The 20,319-nt window shown below is 38.8% G+C and overlaps 1 protein-coding gene across 1 annotated transcript in view; it reads right to left on the bottom strand.

Annotated features, from left to right (window-relative positions):
- LOC149791073 (uncharacterized) overlaps positions 1–20,319 on the bottom strand; it is a 189,274-nt gene that overhangs the window by 139,612 nt on the left and 29,343 nt on the right. The window contains exon 2 of the mRNA XM_089973000.1: positions 12,502–12,716. Coding sequence (XP_089829126.1) covers positions 12,502–12,716 — 215 coding nt within the window. The remainder of the gene's footprint in view (positions 1–12,501; positions 12,717–20,319) is intronic.

Genomic DNA, 20,319 nt, shown 5'->3' with positions numbered 1-20,319 from the left:
TAAAAACCTCAGACCCTTTTTCGTCTGTCTCACACAGTGTGAACATGACGTCCCTTCAGTCGCATCTTCCCGTCAAACTGATTCGTGCCTTGTATGGCATCAGTCGAGAAAAAAATCCACAAACACGAGCTCGTGTCATAGAAGCTAGTCTCAAAGAAGTCTTACGATGGTTCACGGTGATAGCACGTCAATTACTACAAGGAATCATTCAGATTCCTCATCAAACCAAACGCTTTTTCGATCGAAACAAAGTCGCTTTGGTCCAACTGGCCGATCCCCGCATCGACACTCAAACCAAAAAACAAATCATTTTGAAACCTGGAGGGAGCGGTACTCTAGGAGGGGTCATCATTCGCTCTCTCTTAAGATGGGATCCTAATGCCCCCAAAGTTATACCCAAGACAAAAGTCCAACGAAGCCCCAAGAAGAAAAAGAAAAAGACCAGGTCCCCAAAAAGAATAACTTCTCCAGTGGCAGGACCCTCCTCTGACCAGACACCACCACCACACCGGAAAAAGAAAAGAAGCCCCCAGAAAAAGAAACAGAGAAAAAGTCCCCAGAAAAAGAAAAGTCCACAGAAGAAAACTAGTCGCAAGAGAGGCACCTCGGCCAGGACGCAACCTTACACTCGCAAACCACGACCTGCCACGGCAGTGACTGCGTCTCCGGCATCCTCACGTTTGTCCACTTCTCCGTTGATGACACCAGGAACTGAAGAGTACTTGGAGACGTTGATCACACCAAGAACTTCTCCGTTGATGACCCCCAAAAGAACTTCCCCAGTGGCAGGACCCTCCAATTTAGCGGCAGTGGCTGCTGCTCACAAAGTACCTTCTCCCAAAATCAAAGTCCATGAAAGATCGGGCATGTTACAAAGTTTACTAGATTTGTCCAAGCAAGAACTGGCTCTATTTAGCCCGTTGCGTAACCCTGCACGACGTGTCATGCCTGTCCTCAAACTAATACGACGTAAAGACAATCAGTGCCGACGTGTTCCAGTATAAAAAAGGCCTGTGACCAAGTAGGGTATCTGTTTTTTTGGTGCTCCTGAAGACTCAAAGATGTCACCCTCCAGAAAACCCCAAGGAAAGAAAAGGAAAGGACTGCCACCACGTTTAGCCAAACATGGGGACATGTTATCTGTCCTGTCCAAAGCTTCTCCACCCCTACGAAAAAAACTCATTCAAACGGCCTCCAAAGAGGTCATCGATACCGTGTGCGAATGTTGTTTGAACGTTTTGAAAGGCACGATCCCTTTGTCCAAACACCAGAAACAATGCTTAAGCAAACATCGTCACGTTCTTCGCCAAATGGTTCGAAAGAAAATTCCCATTCGTCAAAAAAAGAAGATGTTGGTCCAACGTGGAGGCATTTTGCCTCTCTTGTTAGGCCCCATACTGAAAGGAGTCTTGGGAACCATGTTGGGAGGACTGGTGGGAGCAAGATAAAAAGACCCTCGGAAGTCCCAAGATCTCTGAATCGACCCCTGACAACCCCATGGAAGGACGAAAACTAGCTTTAGTGCCTTACAAACGATGGATGGAATACCATCGGTGGCAAGAACAACGCACCCCGCATTTACCTCCCAATCCCAATTTGAGCGAGATGTCCCAGTTACAACACGAATTGCAGTCCTTGATGGATCGCCAAGATTTGTCCGAAACAGAAAAATCTCAAAAGTACGGTCAACTTTTGCAAAGACTGCAAAACTTTCACCAGAAAGCTTTAGACGAAACAGCTTTACCCACTCTGAAAGATTTTAAGACCTTGATGAAAAGTCCAGCACCATCATCATTACCACCACCACTACCATCCCTAAGGGTCACCAGAGATGCTACCCCACAAAGACCTGAGGTAGAAGAGATGCGCGAAGTGTTTCAAACACCGTCAGCAGCTCCCATTTCGAGTAAGATTGCAGCATCCTTGTTGACCCCGTCCCCCACACGCCAACGAGAAGAAATGAAAGCTTGGGTTAAAAAGATGATGTCCACGCCTCCTTCGACAGAAGTGAAAAAGAAACAAGGGAAACCAGAAGTGAAAAAAGAAAAGAAAACCAAAGCCATTCCATTGCCACCTCCACCTCCACCACTACCTTCGACTTCTACTCCCGTAGCCCATCGGACACGTAAATCCGTTTCCAAACCACCCTTTCGACAAACCCAAAGTAGCATCACCGAAGAGTGGGTGACTTATTAACACACAAAAAATGGAAAAGGTCGTAGCCAGCATTTACTACGATCCCTCGCATCCTGCAGGTTACGCAGGAGTTCAAAAATTGTATCGTGCTGCCAAAACGCGACTGAAAAGTCTCCGTTTACCTCAAGTGCAACGATGGTTACAAGAACAAGCTACCTACACTTTACACAAACCCATTCGACGCAAGTTTGCCAGAAGTCGCACCCGAGTGGAAGGCATCGATCATCAATGGCAAGCCGATTTAGCCGATGTCTCTCATTTGGCCAGCTACAATCGTGGCTACAAATATTTGTTTTGTGTCATCGACGTCTTTTCCAAATTTGCCTGGGTCGTACCCGTGACTTCCAAATCGAGCAGCGAGTTAGTGCGAGCCCTGCAACGGGTGTTGAAACAAAACGGTCGTCACCCTCTTCGATGGCAAACGGACAAAGGCACCGAATTTCTGAACCAAGCTTTCCAAAAAGAATTAAAGAAACGTGACATTCATTTTTTTACCACCGAGAATCCCGAAACCAAAGCCAGCATCGTGGAACGTTTTCAACGGACTTTGAAACAACGCATGTGGAAATATTTTACGCATCACCACACTCTGAAGTACATCGACATCTTACCGCACCTGGTGCAAGCGTACAACCAATCTTACCATCGAAGCATCGGACGTGCCCCGCAAGACGTGACTCCCGACAACGAAGTGCTGGTGTTTGAGCGCCTGTTCGGTACGTCCCCGACGAGGGCTGTCCCCAAGAAAAGTGGAGAGTTCACCGTAGGAGATTGGGTGCGCATTGGCAAAACCAAACGCACTTTCGACAAAGGTTACTTACCTAACTGGACGACCGAATTGTTTCGCGTCACTGGACGAGTGCATGGCCGTCATCCTGCAGTCTATAAATTGGAAGACATGAACGGAGAAGTGCTCAAAGGAACGTTTTATTTGCCCGAGTTACAACGTGTCACCAAAAAAGAAGACGACGTGTACGACATCGAAAGCATTCTCGAACGCAGAACCCGTAAAGTGGGCAAACGACGTGTCAAAGAAGTCAAAGTACGTTGGAAAGGATATCCACCCAGTTTCGATTCTTGGATCGACGCTTCGCAAGTCATCGACTATAAAAAGAAGTGACCATCATGCCCTTTCACACATCAGACGCAGCTACGTCGACCACTCCTTCTTCACCCAGTTCTTCTGTGCAAGATTTACAAAAACAACCCTTGTGGGTGTGGTGTGGAGAACGTGTGCCTAAAACGCAAATCGTCTTTTTCTGCCAAATCTTCGTGGTGTATTGTGTCATCGGAGCAGCCATTGCCAATTTGAGTTTGCAACAAGGAGACAAACAATTGTGGACCATTTTATTGAGCAGTTGCATCGGTTACCTGCTTCCCAATCCCTCCCTGAAATTCTCCTCGAACGGGAACCTTGTGTCCAGTGCCAGTGTCAGTCACCACTCCAACAACCACAACCAGAACCCCATTTTGGGCGGAGACACGCCTCTGACGTCCAGTAATATCCCCTCGGACAGCCACAGAACTCTAGAATTATGAGTCACCAAAACCAATTTTACTTGACCATACCCAGTGACAGTTCCATGGAGGTGTTTCCCGACAACACGTTGTGCTGTTACACGGCCAAATTACCTCAAGCCATCCCCTTAGATCACGAAGCCCATTGGGAAGTGGCTTTAGTAGAAATGATTCACCCGACCCAAGTCCTCAATGTCCTTCCCAATCAAAATTCTTTTAAGGTGGAAGTTCATGACGAGCAATTGCAACAGGAGTTGAATAAGAAAGTCATATATGACAATAAAACCTATAATGAGAAAAGTAAAACGTGGACCTACAACTTTTTCATTCCCCCAGGTTATTATTTTAGTGGTCAACATTTGGTCAACACCATAGCTGCCAAGTTTAATGGCGTGTTTGGGAAAGCTTTGGAGAATGTCGACAAAAGTGTCACCATGGAGTACCACAAAGTAGCTCGTCGCTTCTCGATGAAATTTGAGCGGAGTAAAATCATGGCCATTTTATTTTGTCCTGAATTGTTTGACATGTTGGGCGGAGACATGAACATGAGAATGACCATACTCAAGAACAACGAATTACCCATCGTTTACGACAACGAGTCTTTTAGCAAGTTATTTCGTACCCAAGTAGAACTGAACCAAGGACTGAATTTGATGTTCGTGTATTCCGATGTGGTGGAATACAACGTGGTGGGACACACCTCCGTACCGTTACTGCGTGTCATTCCTTTCAAAGTGGATTCTGCCGCGAACGCTGACGAGGAAGGTGGAAACACTTACCACGTCCACCGCGAATTTGTCCATCCTCACTATTTGCCAGTCAGCAAGTCGTATTTGGACACGGTCAACATTACTATAAAAGGAGATTTGGGACAAAATATTCCATTCACCAAAGGAAAAGTCACGGTGAAACTCCATTTTCGAAAACGGTTCTCTCACGACTCGTAAGTCATGTATCCAGTGTACCGAGGGGTTGCTCGACAGCGAGGACACGGTTTAGGAGACATGTTAAAATCGGCCTTTCGTTCGGTGGCCCCAGTCTTGAAACCGATGGTGACACGCGGATTGCACGCCTTGAAAGATGCGGCACTGACGCAAGGCAAAGAATTTCTCCAAAATGTCATCATCGACAAACAAAACCCTAAAGAAGCCTTCATGAGGGCAAGCAAAAATGTCTTGCTGCAAACGGGTAAAGACATTTTAGGCCGACGAGACACACCTATAAATGCCCTGCACGCTACCGAGTCAGGCATTCAGCAAGGACAAGGCAGAAAGAGACGACGAAGAAAACACCCTTTCACCAGACTTCAAGCGAGAAAGGCCAAGAAAAGAAGAACCGTTCGAGACTTAGACGTTTTCGATTATTGAGACACAGAAAAAATGATGCACCGAGAGTCATGTGCTTGTTCCAAGACGGAACTGGATCTGTTTGCCATGCCCCCCACCATGATGACGATGCAAGAATCCCAGTGGGTGGAATTTCATCCCGTCTCCTCATTGACCGATTCCGCTCCCATCGAGTTTGAAATCAAAGGACAGCCCGAAGATTACATCGATCTAAATAGCAGTTACCTGTATTTGAAAGTCAAAGTGAGCAAAACGGACAACAGCAATCCTGGAGCCAATGATAGGGTAGCTCCTGTTAACAATTTCATGCATTCCTTGTTCAGCGAAATGGACTTGTACTTGAATAACAAACTGGTCAGCAGCAGCATGGATACTTACCCATATCGTGCCTACCTGGAAAATCTCTTGACGTACGGAAAAGAAGCCAAGAATACTCATCTGGATGCTTGCGTGGTATGGAAACCTGACACGGCAGGCTCGTTTAACGACACAGTCCTGACAGCAGATGACGATCCGCACAATGTGGGGTTTAACACACGTAGAACTAAAATTCTGCAAGGGCGAAGTTTAGAACTGATGGATCGTTTGCATTTGGACATGTGGTTACAAGAAAAGTATTTGCTGAACGGCGTGGATATCCGCCTGAGACTGAATCGTAGCACTGCCGCTTTCCATTTGATGGCCAATGCCAACGAATACAAAACTGTTATCCAAGAAGCCAGACTTTACGTACGCCGTGTGGAAGTGTTACCTAAAGTGGGAAACGACATCAGTCAGACGTTGAGCAGAACGACCGCCAAGTATCCCATACGACGTGTGGAAGTGAAAACGTTCACCATTCCTGTTGGACAGCGATCCATGATCGAAGATCATCTGTTCCAAGGACAGTTACCCAAGCGTTTGATCGTTGGTATCGTCAGGAATTCAGCTTTCAATGGACTTCACAACGAAAATCCTTTTGAGTTTCGACACTCTAGCGTGTCCAAGATCGAAGTCAGTCGCGACGGCAAGACCTTGTGTACCCGACCCTTTGAGCCTAACTTTGCCCAGAACAATTACTTGAGATCGTACTTGTCCCTGTACGAAGCCACGGGACAGTTAGGGACCAACACCAGTCACGGGATTACGTACGACGATTATGCAGGAGGCTATGCTTTGTGGGCTTTCGATTTCACTCCAGACCAAGGCAGCGACGAGGGACATTTCCACCCTATAAAATCAGGCCAGATTCGTGTGGAAATTCAGTTTGCAAACCGAGACCCTGCTGATCCAACGTTGAACGTCATCCTGTATGCAGAATTTGACAATACGATAGAAATCAACATTTTGAGAGAAGTCATTCTAGATTACTAGAAGTCATGGAAGACTGTTATCCCTCTTTACCTAGTGGAGAAACTTTGGACATGGAATGTAAGGAGATTGTAGAAAAAGAAGAAGAAGAAGTGATCATGATGAAGTCAAGATGGCCAGAACAAGAAGCCCATTTAGTCTGCTGTTTTGCCAAACACTTGGTCGACAAAATGACGGAATTGATCAAGAAAAATTGCTATGGATGTCAAAACGATCATCCCAGTCAAATTCAACACGATACATGCCTGATGTTGAGTCAAGAAGAAAAATTGGACGAGTATCTGGACGAAGCTTGGAGTCTCATCTCGGACAAAGACGAGTTGCACCAGTGGTATAAAGACTTGCGTGAACATTCTTGTCCACCATTAACCACTCAAGAGATCCATCGTATCGAAGCTCTCCTGAATCAGAGTGAGGAAACAGAACGAATAACCGTTTATTCGTCAGACATTTTCAAGCAAAAAGTCAGGATCGAATTGACGACTTATTATTACCTGTGAAGAAAAAAACCACACAAATGGATACCTGGGAACTTTATTACCTTTTGAACCACAGTTCGTATACGGCTTCTTGGAATCCTGTCGTCTGTGCTAAAGATGAACTCCCTCATCGCAAACCTAAAGACCATCTAGCTTACGTGATCAACACGGACGACAGTCATCTCCCAGGAACCCACTGGGTAGCCGTCTTCTTTCCTCAAGAAGGATGTGTGGAATATTTCGATTCGTACGGATTGCCCCCTTTGGAAGACGATATCATCGACTTTATGAGAAGAAATGCTCAAACCACCCGATTCAATAATGTGAAATTACAAGGCACAGATTCCTTGGTGTGTGGACAGTACTGTGTGTATTTTCTGCATCATCGCAGCCTGGGCTATTCCTTAGAACATTTAGTGACTCATTTTGATCCTCGTTCTTCTGCTAGAAACGATGTGAAAGTAGATCGATGGTTTTGTGACCATTATGCTTATCTTTTGTCTCAAGCTAGGAAACGTAGTGTCCATCAATGGCCTAATGATTTCCAACAGTGGAAATCACAATTTCATTCACAACGTTGTCAGCCCTGTTTAAAGTAGACTGTCAATTGAAAAAATTGTTTGATGTTATATTGTTGGATTATTGTTAAAAATGTTAGAGTTGTTGTTTAGTGTTAAGTGATTTTTGAATAAAAAATGTTGTGTTTTGAAAAAAAATGTCTTTGTCTTTTGTTTAGCTAGAAGAATGTTGGATTAATGCTCTTTGATTTCTTACTATCCCTCTCATGACACTCACTAAACGTTGCGACTCGAAAACAGTGTGGGGGATGTTTTCCTTCACGTCCGCGCTTTGACTTTAAGAACCGGGGTTGTTTCCAGTCTAACCATCCATTGTCGACTCATCCTCCTACGAAGATGTGCTCCAAACTAGCTAAGCTCAACGAAGCCTACGTGAATTTGCATAGGGTCAGACACAGTCTGATACCGAAGCCAGAAGAAATCGAAAATGTGAGAATGTTAAAAATCACTGAAGATCTGATAGAAGAACTCTTCAGAGAAGAAATGAACAGGGAAAAAGAAGAATGGACAGAGAAGTACAGACTTCAGAGACAGCAGCAACAGCAGCAGCAACAGCAGCAACAACAACAGCAGCAGCAGCAACCTGAAGCTGACAGAGGCTTTGTCGATTGTCGTATCGACACCAAAGAGTTCTTCTTCTCTTTCCGAAGAAGCAGACCTATCGCCAGAAAGTCTATCCTCAGAGGACATCGCATTCTTAGAAACTAAAAAAGAATGCCATAGCAAACAGAAAAAAACAGCCCTTTTCAGGGCTACCCAATACTCTAGAAAAGAAATAACGATCGATTTGCCAATGTGTGTAGGTAGAGTAGTGTGAATATAAACACTAACTCTTTTTTAAAAAAATGTGAGGGTATGTGTTTGTGTGTTTGTAGGTGCTAACGTAAGCTGGTGTGGATAGTAGATTAAAATGATGTCTTTTTGGTGTTTGAGGTGTATATTTGGGGTTAGATTGGATTGATTTGAGTATGTGGATAGTCTATTGAAGTGATTTCTTTTTAGAATTGGAATGGGTAGCATAAAAAGTGAGTGAGTGTTTCTTTTAGGTCCGCGCGTTGATGTTTTTTGGTCATGATCTAGGTAAGATCAATTTTATGTTTTTAGGGGGATGTTTTCCTTCACGTCCGCGCTTTCACTATAAATTGAAACTCGTTCGACAGTCCAGCTACCCTTGTTGATTGATCAACACCACCACCAGAAGAATGAACACCAGAATTGTGAAACTGTTAGAACTCCAGATGCACCTGGAATATGCCAGGCGCATAGTAAATGAACTATCAGCGGAGGCTATCGTAGAAGAAGCAAGAATAAAGAAAGAAGAGGAGGAGAGAAGAGAGAGGGAAGAAGAGGAAAAGAAAATAGAAGAGAGGATGTCGTACAATATTCCCGAGACAGAGGACTGGGGTGTTGAAGCGAATCATCCCGCCTCTGCACTCTCAAGACAAAAAGTAAAAAGAGACTGGAGTCAAAGATGCGTGTGTGGCGCCAGGCCAGGAAGGTGCAACCATTAGATAGGTGCATCTGGAGTTCAAAAAAAACCAACAGCCCTTTTCAGGGCTACCCAATACTCTAGAAAAGAAATAACGATAAATTTGCGAATGTGTGTAGGTAGAGTAGTGTGAATATAAACACTAACTCTTTATTCATAGTGAGAGTGTATGTGTTTGTGTGTTTGTGTGTTTTTGTTTGTAACCGTTCACGTAAGTTTGTGTGAATAGTAGATTATGGGTTTCTTAGCGTATGTGGAGAGTATAGTTAGGGTTTTATTATATGAAATGAGAAAAGTAGGGGGATGTTTTCCTTCACGTCCGCGCGTTCCTTGGTCATGATCGAGGTAAGATCAATTTTATGTTTTCAGGGGATGTTTTCCTTCACGTACGCGCTTTCAGTATAAAACTAACAGTGTTGGTCATTGGAGCCCATTCTACGGAATAAGCAAACAAGAAGATGCCAGCAGCTTCAGCTTTATACAACGATCTTATGGGAAGTTGGTGTGGATGGATTGAGTGTAGAAGAAAGGGTTGAACAGGAATGGAGGTATGCAGTGACAAAAGACTTCGTCTCAAGACAAGTAAACAGCCTACACTTATCCGTAAATATTGTAAAAGAAATGATAGAGGATGAGGAGAAGAGAATCAGAGGTTTAATTAACCCACCGTATGTGAAAGTGGGTAAGTTAAAAGAAGCAATAGATCATGTGACGAGTGCAAGGTGCTTTCTAGAAGACATTGCAGAATGGACAGATTGGTGTTTCGCGAAGTGGGGGTTAGAAAAACTTAAGAAAGCTGAAGAACTAATGAGGAATGTGCTGACCGAAGAGGTCAAGAAGATCAAAGAAAAGTGGTCAAAGGAAAGAAAAGAAGAAGAAAATAGAAAAAAAAGGATGAACTAGAAAAACTGAACACAAACTGGATGAAAATCCAAGAGAAGTTCCGGGCCATGGGCCACCCGGACTGGATGCCGGAAACAGAAAAGAAGAAAAAGAAAGGAATGATGAACAGAATAAGAGGATGGTGGAAAAAGTTAAGAAGTTAAAAGAAGAAGAAAAAACCCAAAGGCCCTTTTCAGGGCCAGCCATATTTCTCGAAAAGAGATAGCCTTTCAATTGCCTACCCCTTTTTTTAAAAAAAATTTATAAAAAAAAATCCCATGTTCAATTTCCCTTGACGCTATACAGTCCCACCCTGTTTAAATTCCTTTGACGCTATACAGTCCCAATTCCCATGTTCAATTCCTCTTGAGGCTATATCGTCCCACGATTTTTCTCTATGTTAAATTCCCATTGAGGCTATATGTTCCCACGATTTTTCTCCATGTTAAATTTCCATTGAGGCTATATGTTCCCAGGGGTGTTTTTAATGCTAATTCCCATTGAGGCTATACTATCCCTATTCACTACTCTCAGACTTAAGTCCCTAAGACTACAAGTACACTCAGACTTAAGTCCCTAAGACTACAAGTACACTCAGACTTAAGTCCCTAAGACTACAAGTACACTCAGACTTAAGTCCCTAAGACTACACACATGCTCAGACTTAAGTCCCTAAGATTACACACATGCTCAGACTTAAGTCCCTAAGATTACACACATGCTCAGGAAGACTTAAGTCAAGATTTTAACGCTTGATTCATCATGGATTTAATAGTTGCCACATCAGCTATCAGAATGTCGAATTGGCCGTGAATGTATGCGTGAAGACTGCTGGACACATAAGACAAGAACATAAAATGATGTTTAATTTTCTTTAACTACAACTTGTTTTCTCGACATTTTGAGTGTTAAGACCACTTTTTACTCGAGGCGCTGGCGCTTTGTGATTACAGTGGTAGAATTTATAAAAGACTGATCTAAAAATAGTCTGTATATAGAGCAATGGGCAGAAAAAAGTCCGTTATATACCTCAGTATCAGTAGTCTGGTACCCTACCTTCTTTATTCCTTTGCAAGCTTAGCGAAGATGACATGGTGACAGATTATAAATTTATGATGAATTCCGTACAAGATGGCGGATGGGTCATAATCGTTTTAATCAAACAGAGAACACGATATTGATAGTCGACCCTAAAGACACTGACTAAGGCTCGAAATTTAATGTTAAGCTGCACATGCAAAGAAAACCTTTATGAGCAAATAAATGTGTAAACTTAGATTTAAATTAATTCTAGAAGCAGGTTAAGTAAAAGACTATCAGTAGGCTACCAATATATATTGATGGGGGCCATGACCAAAAAAACATACGTTCATGTGAGAAATAAATCATTTTGAGGCCTTGCCAGTGTTTAAACTGATACTAATGAGGCGTATGCTATTTCAGCATGTAATGCCCCAGCTAGTCTTAATGAACTAATTACATTATCTGAGATCTAATGAGAAAGCATTTGTTTTTGATGATGACAAGAATGCCCATTAGTAAAAATTGTATATTGAAATCCTTGTGAAACTTTGATATTCATTAATATTCTCGAATAATAGACAGATGGAAAAAAAATACTTTTCATATGTTTTACATAAGTTTATTCTTATCAATTCCGAGTACATTATTTTGTTGTCGATGTGTCTGTACACACGTACATAAGATACAAGTGATCTTTAAAATTTAAATACTTTCATATTGTAATTTTTTTTCGATGTGTGGACTTTACATTCTAAAATAACGAATTCTCATCTTATATTTAGTACGCTACACAGACAATGGCTTCCATAAAATACAGTTTTTTAGCTGAATTATAATATTAAAAGGTGTGCTTTATTTAGGCATAACATTAGTTGATGATCCAGTCTGAAATCTCGATCGTGACTTTCCAAGCTGTTTGGTTGACAATAGACATCATATTTGACCGAAAAGTGCTGCCTGTAAAAAATATCACGTTTATTATTTTATTACTTTCCCATATTTGGTGTTAATTTACATCTCTGATCCATAGTTATGATTAGCTGTGCTGAGTCATCTCCCCCCAAAAGAACGGCATGCCCACAGCGGCAAGATTAGCATTTATCTATAAACAAATTAAATTAGTTTGCTTGAATAAATAGCGGAGGTGTACGTAAATAATCTTGATTTATTTTAGAATACTTTTCAATGCATGCAGATGATCACGTTTACAGGAAAATATGTCAGAGTAGAAAAGTGTAGGGGAAAAAATAGGACTATAAGTTTAATAAAATAACAAATAAAGGAAGTTAATTTTGGGCGTTGGTTTCAAGCAAGATTGATATTTTATCAAATAATTCTACCCATCCGTGCATCTATATATCATCTACACATCACATAATTCGTCTCCTACTTCATCCTTTCGTCTGCCATTTTGTCCATCATCCATTCAGTTTTTTTTACCCATACTCCGGAAACGAATGCATACATGGCATGTGATAGAAAAATTGAATGTTGCTAATATGAAATATTTTTAATGACCTTAAGTTTAATTAAAACTTATCATTGTTCAAGTTTTAATTATATTTTTCATAACCGGCTCGAAAAGAACTCAATAAAAGCAAAACGAAACTAATACATGATGTATAGGAAAGCGTACTTACCTCACGTCCATCGTTAGGCTCATTTACATAGGTGTCGTTATTATGGAACCGGATAGGGATCCATGTCCGAGCATCAATTATTTTCTGGAGTGTAATAATGGGACTAAATCTTTTTGATCTTAGTTGGAGCCTTATTTTCTCAGGAAACAGCAACGACGAGCGCCTCTCTCTGGTGCTTGGTAAGAAGTGCTCTGAGATTTCAATGTGAACGTCCTCTGAAGATAGATATCAAAAGCTTTGATTCACATTAAAGTTATTTATACGCTGCCTTCAGAAAATTCCTTTACTGTTATTAATGTGAAATTTTGATTGGTGATTAAACATCTCTACTATTAGGACAGCGAGACATTTTTACAAAAATAGCTCATTTGAACATAAACATGAAATGAGATTTTTAACATTTTATGCTTCAGTATAAACATGAAACAAATGAACGCTTTTCAAAGACTGAATTCTATCCTCTGAGATGGAATTTTGAAAGAGGATTATTCGTTCATAGCTGATTTTGTAAAACAAACTGCAAAGAATGCTTGGATGCATATCTAATTTACAGTTGCTGATTTGATAGTCGAACAGTATGACTTGACAGGTGGCGTTAGTTCAGATAGTTCGAGTGTATTGAAAAATGCCCGAAAGCAAATGCCTACAAATAAATTTAAGTGGTGAAAATGACCATTAGTGTCTGAGAGTGAGTTTTAGTAGCTATCTAAAAGTGACTTCAGTTGTCCCACTTATTCCATTGGTATTTCCAAACTATGACCTTGCTATAATCACACGAGGGAATGTGTGAGGTGTTTCAAATCTCAATAAATGCAACGAACACGTTTTTGATAACACCACCGAAAAACTGGGTTATTTGTCTCCAAACAGTTTTCTTTTCGATGATAGTAGCAGATTGTCCGAGTTATTTCTTGCCTGAGTAATTGTCCACGACGCTCAGTTTGGTCAGTGTTCCATTTTGTGTTCTTATGATTCTAAGTTGATCCATTCATTTACTTTTAGCGTCATCATCAATTCTTTGGCTTATTCAGTTTTGGTGTTTCTTTATAAATTTTCCATTATTTTGTCGTTTTGGGAGTTTGCTAATGGTTAGACATTTTTAATTTGAATTTCAGTTCATACAAATATGTTTTTATTTGCATTAGCAGTCTTGAAATTTCAAACTGTATTGTCCATTAATCCTTCAGTGATAAATCTTCAAATTTATATAGTGAAAATTGTTATCAAATATTTTAAAAGGTAGAACTTGCTTCAGATATTCGTTTATAACATCGTTTTGATTCGAAATGCCACCACAGCTAATAATGTTTAATTGAAGTTCCATATTTACACTTATCAGTTAAATTGTATCCTAGTATCCAATTTTATATATTTCAGGAAGCATTTAACTTGTGTGTATTTATTTTATATCTCATCCATCTATCTTGTCTTTTCTTCAATTCATAGGTTACGTTGGGTTTATTGAAATGTCTGTAGGTTAGTTAGAATTCAATTCATAGGTTACGTTGTGTTTATAGTAATGTCTGTAGGTTAGTTTGACTTCAATTCATAGGTTACGTTGTGTTTATTGAAATGTCGGTCGGCTAGTTTGACTTCAATTCATAGGTTACGTTGTGTTTATAGTAATGTCTGTAGGTTAGTTTGACTTCAATTCATAGGTTACGTTGTGTTTATTGAAATGTCGGTCGGCTAGTTTGACTTCAATTCATAGGTTACGTTGCATATATTGTACTGTCTGTAGGTTAGTTTGACTTCATTTCATAGGTTTGTTGTGTTTATCGTACTGTCTGTAGGTTAGTTTGACTTCAATTCATAGGTTATGTTGTGTTTATTGAAATGTCTGTAGGTTAGTTTGACTTCAATTCACAGGTTACCTTGTGTTTACTGAAATGTCTGTATTCTAGTCTGACCTCAATTCATAGGTTACGTTGTGTTTATTGAAATGTCTGTAGGTTAGTTTGACTTTAATTCACAGGTTACCTTGTGTTTACTGAAATGTCTGTATTCTAGTCTGACCTCAATTCATAGGTTACGTTGCGTTTATTGTAATGTCTGTAGGTTAGTCTGACTTCAATTCATAGGTTACGTTGTGTTTATTGAAATGTCTGATGGCTAGTTTGACATTATACAAGATGACTATTCATCACTGCTAACGTCGAGCACTTTCTTGGAACCAACATCCATTTCAGCGATCTATTTCTAAGCCTCGAAACTATACAAATAATGATTTTTTAAAACCATTTTTGGTGCTATTTAGTGCCTAAAGAGCTAAAGAAGATTGTAATTGCCTGAAAGCGACTATTTACAAGTGCCTTTTAGAGACCGAAAGTGACTCCTTACAAGTGACATTTAGTGACTGAAACCGACTGGTTACAAGTGACGTTAAGTGCCTGAAAGAGAATGCGTCCATGTGACATTTAATGCCCGAAAGCAAATGCCTACAAATAAATTTAAGTGGTGAAAATGACCATTAGTGTCTGAGAGTGAGTTTTAGTAGCTATCTAAAAGTGACTTCAGTTGTCCCACTTATTCCAATGGTATTTCCAAACTATGACCTTACTATAATCACACGAGGGAATGTGTGAGGTGTTTCAAACCTCAATAAACGCAAATATCCTACTGAAACAGAGCAATTAAATTCGCAGTAGCAGATATGCATTTTTCGTCACTTAGACAGAAAAGGGAAAGACAAAAAAAAAACAACAAAAAACAAAGAACAACTAGAGTTCAAAAATGTACTTAAACAGATGTTTAAAACCCTGCAAAATAAGAAAACGTGCAGTCTACTGTCAAACGGATTAAAACCCTGTAAAATAAGAACACTTACAGTCTACTGTCAAACGGATTAAAACCCTGTAAAATAAGAACACTTACAGTCTACTGTCAAACGGATTAAAACCCTGTAAAATAAGAACACTTACAGTCTACTGTCAAACGGATTAAAACCCTGTAAAATAAGAACACTTACAGTCTACTGTCAAACGGATTAAAACCCTGTAAAATAAGAACACTTACAGTCTACTGTCAAACGGATTAATACCCTGTAAAATAAGAACACTTACAGTCTACTGTCAAACGGATTAAAACCCTGTAAAATAAGAACACTTACAGTCTACTGTCAAACGGATTAAAACCGAAACGAGAAAGAGCCGTAAGTCTCTTCGTCATGTAGGGAAGCAAACTAAAACCGTTTGAGTATACTAATTATTGAGCCGAGCATGCTAGTTATTGAGCCGAACAAGATGCCAGAAAAACTGATGGTCTGTAACAAATTGAGAAGGAGCTAAAGCATGGTATATACATAGTAGAGTGTATGTATGTAGAACGACCTCAAACAAAATTGATGATAGCGTGAAAGAAGACTACAAGAAAATGGTTTTGTTTGGTACCCCTTATATATATCATATATTCTGTTACCAGCATCATTTGCATAATTTACAGGCTATATGCAGGGTCAGAGAGGTCAACCCAGTGTTCAAATTTCATTTTAAAGCAAGAAAGTCGATCGGCCAAGCCTGTGCAAAGTGTGCCTTCAGTACACGGCACTTATGGCGTAACTATGCGATGCAGTCAACTGCAACTCATCAAATCGCGTGTCAGAACTATTAGTGGTGCAAAGGTATACTGGTATATTGCAGTTTGATGTTCTTGCAATACATACATAATATGATTTACTGTACCTAGATTTCGTCACGGTCTGACTTTCATTCTAGGAATATGGGTATTCCTCACAATTGTTCCAGTTTAATCCAAGAACCAATTTTCTTTATCTCCTTGATGCAGTATAACCACGCGATTAAAGGAAAATGTAAATCGTAATTCACAGTAACATTATTCGCGCAAAGTTTACTTGCAGTAGAGGCAAGTCCAGACACGGGAATATTTTTCAAGTTAAAAATAATAACTTTTAAACTTCACTTTGCCTCAGAAATTTATGTCCTGTTCAAAATGACTTTGAATTAAGGGTACATAATGAATCAATGTTTTTAAATATATAAATTCCTCTAAAATAGGCTGTGATGATTGATCCATTAGCTTCAAAGAATGAAAATAGAGCAAAACATTTAAACAAACAGCTGCTTCATCTGATGTTTTCCGTGTGAAAAACATGGTACATCTGATCCAAGTGTTAGGTTGTCTTAGGTTGTCTTAGGTTCCATTTCTTGTCTCTAATTATCGACTGACGTCTACTCATGTTTCAGGTTAGTTGATTGGCATGTAGATCTGAATTTGAAATTTCAGAAATTTATATTTGACAAAATGAAAATGTATTTTGAAATTATTCCCAACAGAATACCAAAACGAGTCGTGTGATAATTTTTCGGCTGAAAGATAAGGAGGACTAGTGAAATTTAAGTGATTTTGAATAGTGAATGGTGGAAGAACAATGCTGGATGAAGATTCTTTGAAAAGATGCAAAGGTCAATAGTACAAGTTTCCACTCCATGAATAGGTAGCCAGATAAATGACATGATTCCTGCAGTTTATTTGCTTCAGACAGTTTATTTCTTATATTATGAGACTTATTAGCGCACAGACAACTGCTTTGAATTCAGACGTTGTCGGCATGATAAATTTCCTCAAGGAAAATAACGAGTACTTATTTAACATCTTGCTAAAATTAAGAAGATAATACATATGTGTTGAGACTTTTAAACAACGTTCCTCTGCAGTTTAAATTAAAACACACACCGAGAGATTTTTATTGCTTGATCATTTGATTCGTTTCGGGTGTCTGACAATTTGTTTCATATATATGTTAATTTTATACGTTCATCAAGCTGTCAATTTAAGTGCCGCCCATCATTCAGCGCTCATCATTGTTAATATTAACCGGTAATAATTTATCTTAATGTCAACTTCTTGCTAAACATCAGATGTAAAAAGAAGATTACAGTTTTATTCACTTCCAAAATAAGGACAGTCATTGCGCGCTTGCCAGTTAATCATGCTTTCATAAACACACTGTTTTTCGAAACACATTCGTCAAACAGAGGATAGATCTATGTGATTTTGCTGACAATTACCCCCCCCCCATATATATATATATATATATATATATATATATATATATATATATATATATATATATATATATATATATATATATATATATTACAACAGAAGGTGATATTACAGTGATTTAATAAATAAGTATTGCAACCATAGAATTGTTTTAGATGATAAACTTTCCAGCAATGATCAAATCATCGTAGGAAGTCTCCCGATAACGGTTAAAAAGATACGGTCAAAAACGAACTTTACTTAAATTTGGTTTGCATTTGCATGGAAGAAACTTTACATCTTTGGTGCCATTTTGACAATATACAAAATAAAATAACAATTAAATTAAACATACTTGCTCAAGTACATACATACATACATACATACATACATACGTATATGCATACTACATATATACATACATACATATATGCATACATACAAATATGCATATATACATATATACTTACATGCATAGATTACTTCGGGTTAATGGATATATTTTACAATATACTACATCAAGTTTATACATATATTTTACAATATGGTTGTAGACTACATCATGTTAATGGATATATCTTAAATGTTTGCAGGCTAATGAATATTTTTTATATGTTTGCAGGTTACGTCGGCTTAAAGGATATATTTTTACATGTTTGCAGGCTAGATCAGATTAATGGATATATTTTACCTGTTTGCAGGCTGCACCGGGTTAATGGATATATTTGACATGTTTGCAGGCTACATCAGATTAATGGATATATTTACATGTTTGCAGGCTACGTCATATTATTGGATATTTTTTTGCAATGTACTCAGAGACTACACCATAATAATGAATATATTTTACATGTTTGCAGGCTACATAATATTAATTGATATATTTTACAATATGCTTACAGACTACATCAGGTTATTGGATATATTTTACAATATCCTTACATACTACATCATGTTAATGGATATATTTTATAATATCGTGTAGACTAGATCAGGTTAATGAATATATTTTATATAATCTACCGAATACATTATTTATATCCGCTTGAGTACGACCAAGAAGAGCAGGATGTTTTTTAATGACTAAAATTTAAAAGGTGTAAATTTGAAAGGTGCTGTCAAATGATCATAATTTTGAAAGGTGTAATTTTAAAAGGTGCTCTGTCAAATGACTATAATTTTATATGGTGTTAGTTGAATGGCTATAATTTTAAAATGAACTAATGGAATGACTGTAATTTTAAAAGGTGTTAGTCAAGTAAATATACAATCAAAAGGTGTTATTCAAGTGACTATTATTTTGTGGATGGATGGTGGGAAGGATTGATGGTTGCGTGCACCATCTATCCATCAATCCATCGTAGACCTACATCAATTCACTTATTCTCGAAGGTTTCATCTATATTATATTTATATAATATAATAATATAAACATATTCAGGCTGAACATTAGGTTCAAGTTTAAAACATGCCCCCCCCCCGCACATACACATATCACCTTTATATGTAGGAAGCGTTTATATAGAAAGTGTCATTGTCAAATAATTATATAAGCTTTGTACAAGAAAATGATGAATCAAGCAGACGTGCAAAGGTCCTGCAATATACGTTTAGATTGAATAAGAAACTGTACTGCAGGTCAATAAGTTTCTATGACAGTATTTCTACTACTGTGCTTTTGGAGGGAGTGAAATATTTCAATCTATTTATTTGAATATAGAAATAAATTAAAACTGTTCATTTCACACTAATGATTTACTATTTGTACATGAATTAATTGGCGGATTTGAAAAAAACTTTTCATTTTGCACTATATAAAGGGACAAATTTTTCATATGTTCTTCCATTGAAACTTTTCACTAGCTATTCAGTTCTCTCTTTCTTCATAAGAATGAAGTTACTGTAATGGCCTGGCAATAATTCAATTCAATAAGTTGCTTTTCTTTTATGTAATGTGCTTTGGCTGAATGATCTGGAATATTCACTTTTTCGTGAGCTTCTATACTCTATTTTAGTGATGTACAAAGTTAGCTTGAATGGTAGTCAATGATTGTTCGACATCGAATGGTAGTCAGTGACTGCTCGACATTGAATGGTAGTCAATGAATGTGCTCGACATTGAACGGTAGTCACTGTATTCGACACTGAATGGTAGTCAGTGACTGTATTCGACATCGAATGGATATCAATGACTGCTCGACATTGAATGGTAGTCAGTGAATGTGCTCGACATTGAATGGTAGTCACTGACTGTGCTAGATATAGAATGGTAGTCAATGACTGTGCTTGACATTGAATGGTAGTCAATGACTGTGCTTGACATTGAATGGTAGTCAATGACTGTGCTAGACATAGAATGGTAGTCAGTGACTGCGCTTGACATTGAATGGTAGTCAATGACTGTGCTTGACATTGAATGGTAGTCAGTGACTGTGCTAGATATAGAATCGTAGTCAATGACTGTGCTTGACATAGAATGGTAGTCAATGACTGTGCTCGACATTTAAATCCTTGTCCACATTGTTTAATAGAAATGTCATTGAAAGTGTTATCAAATTTTGTGTGACTGATAATTCCTTAACACCAAAAATATATTGCACAGTGTATGTAAGATTGTGTTCGGTATATTTAGATTTAAATTTATTTAGTTCGTTTAAAAAAAATCTGAAAATGTTAAATATGAAGCTTGTACTCTTAAATTTCCAGCTGTGGTACGTACTGCATATAGTATACATTATTTTTCCAGGTGTGGCACATTCTGGATACTGTATAATTTAAATTTAGGCATACAGTTATAATCTTAATTCTTAATGC

The sequence above is a fragment of the Sinohyriopsis cumingii genome, chromosome 10 (genome assembly GCF_028554795.1).
Source record: "Sinohyriopsis cumingii isolate HCF-2022 chromosome 10, ASM2855479v2, whole genome shotgun sequence".
Lineage (NCBI taxonomy): Eukaryota > Metazoa > Mollusca > Bivalvia > Unionida > Unionidae > Sinohyriopsis > Sinohyriopsis cumingii.
This window is presented reverse-complemented; position numbering and strand designations above follow the sequence as displayed.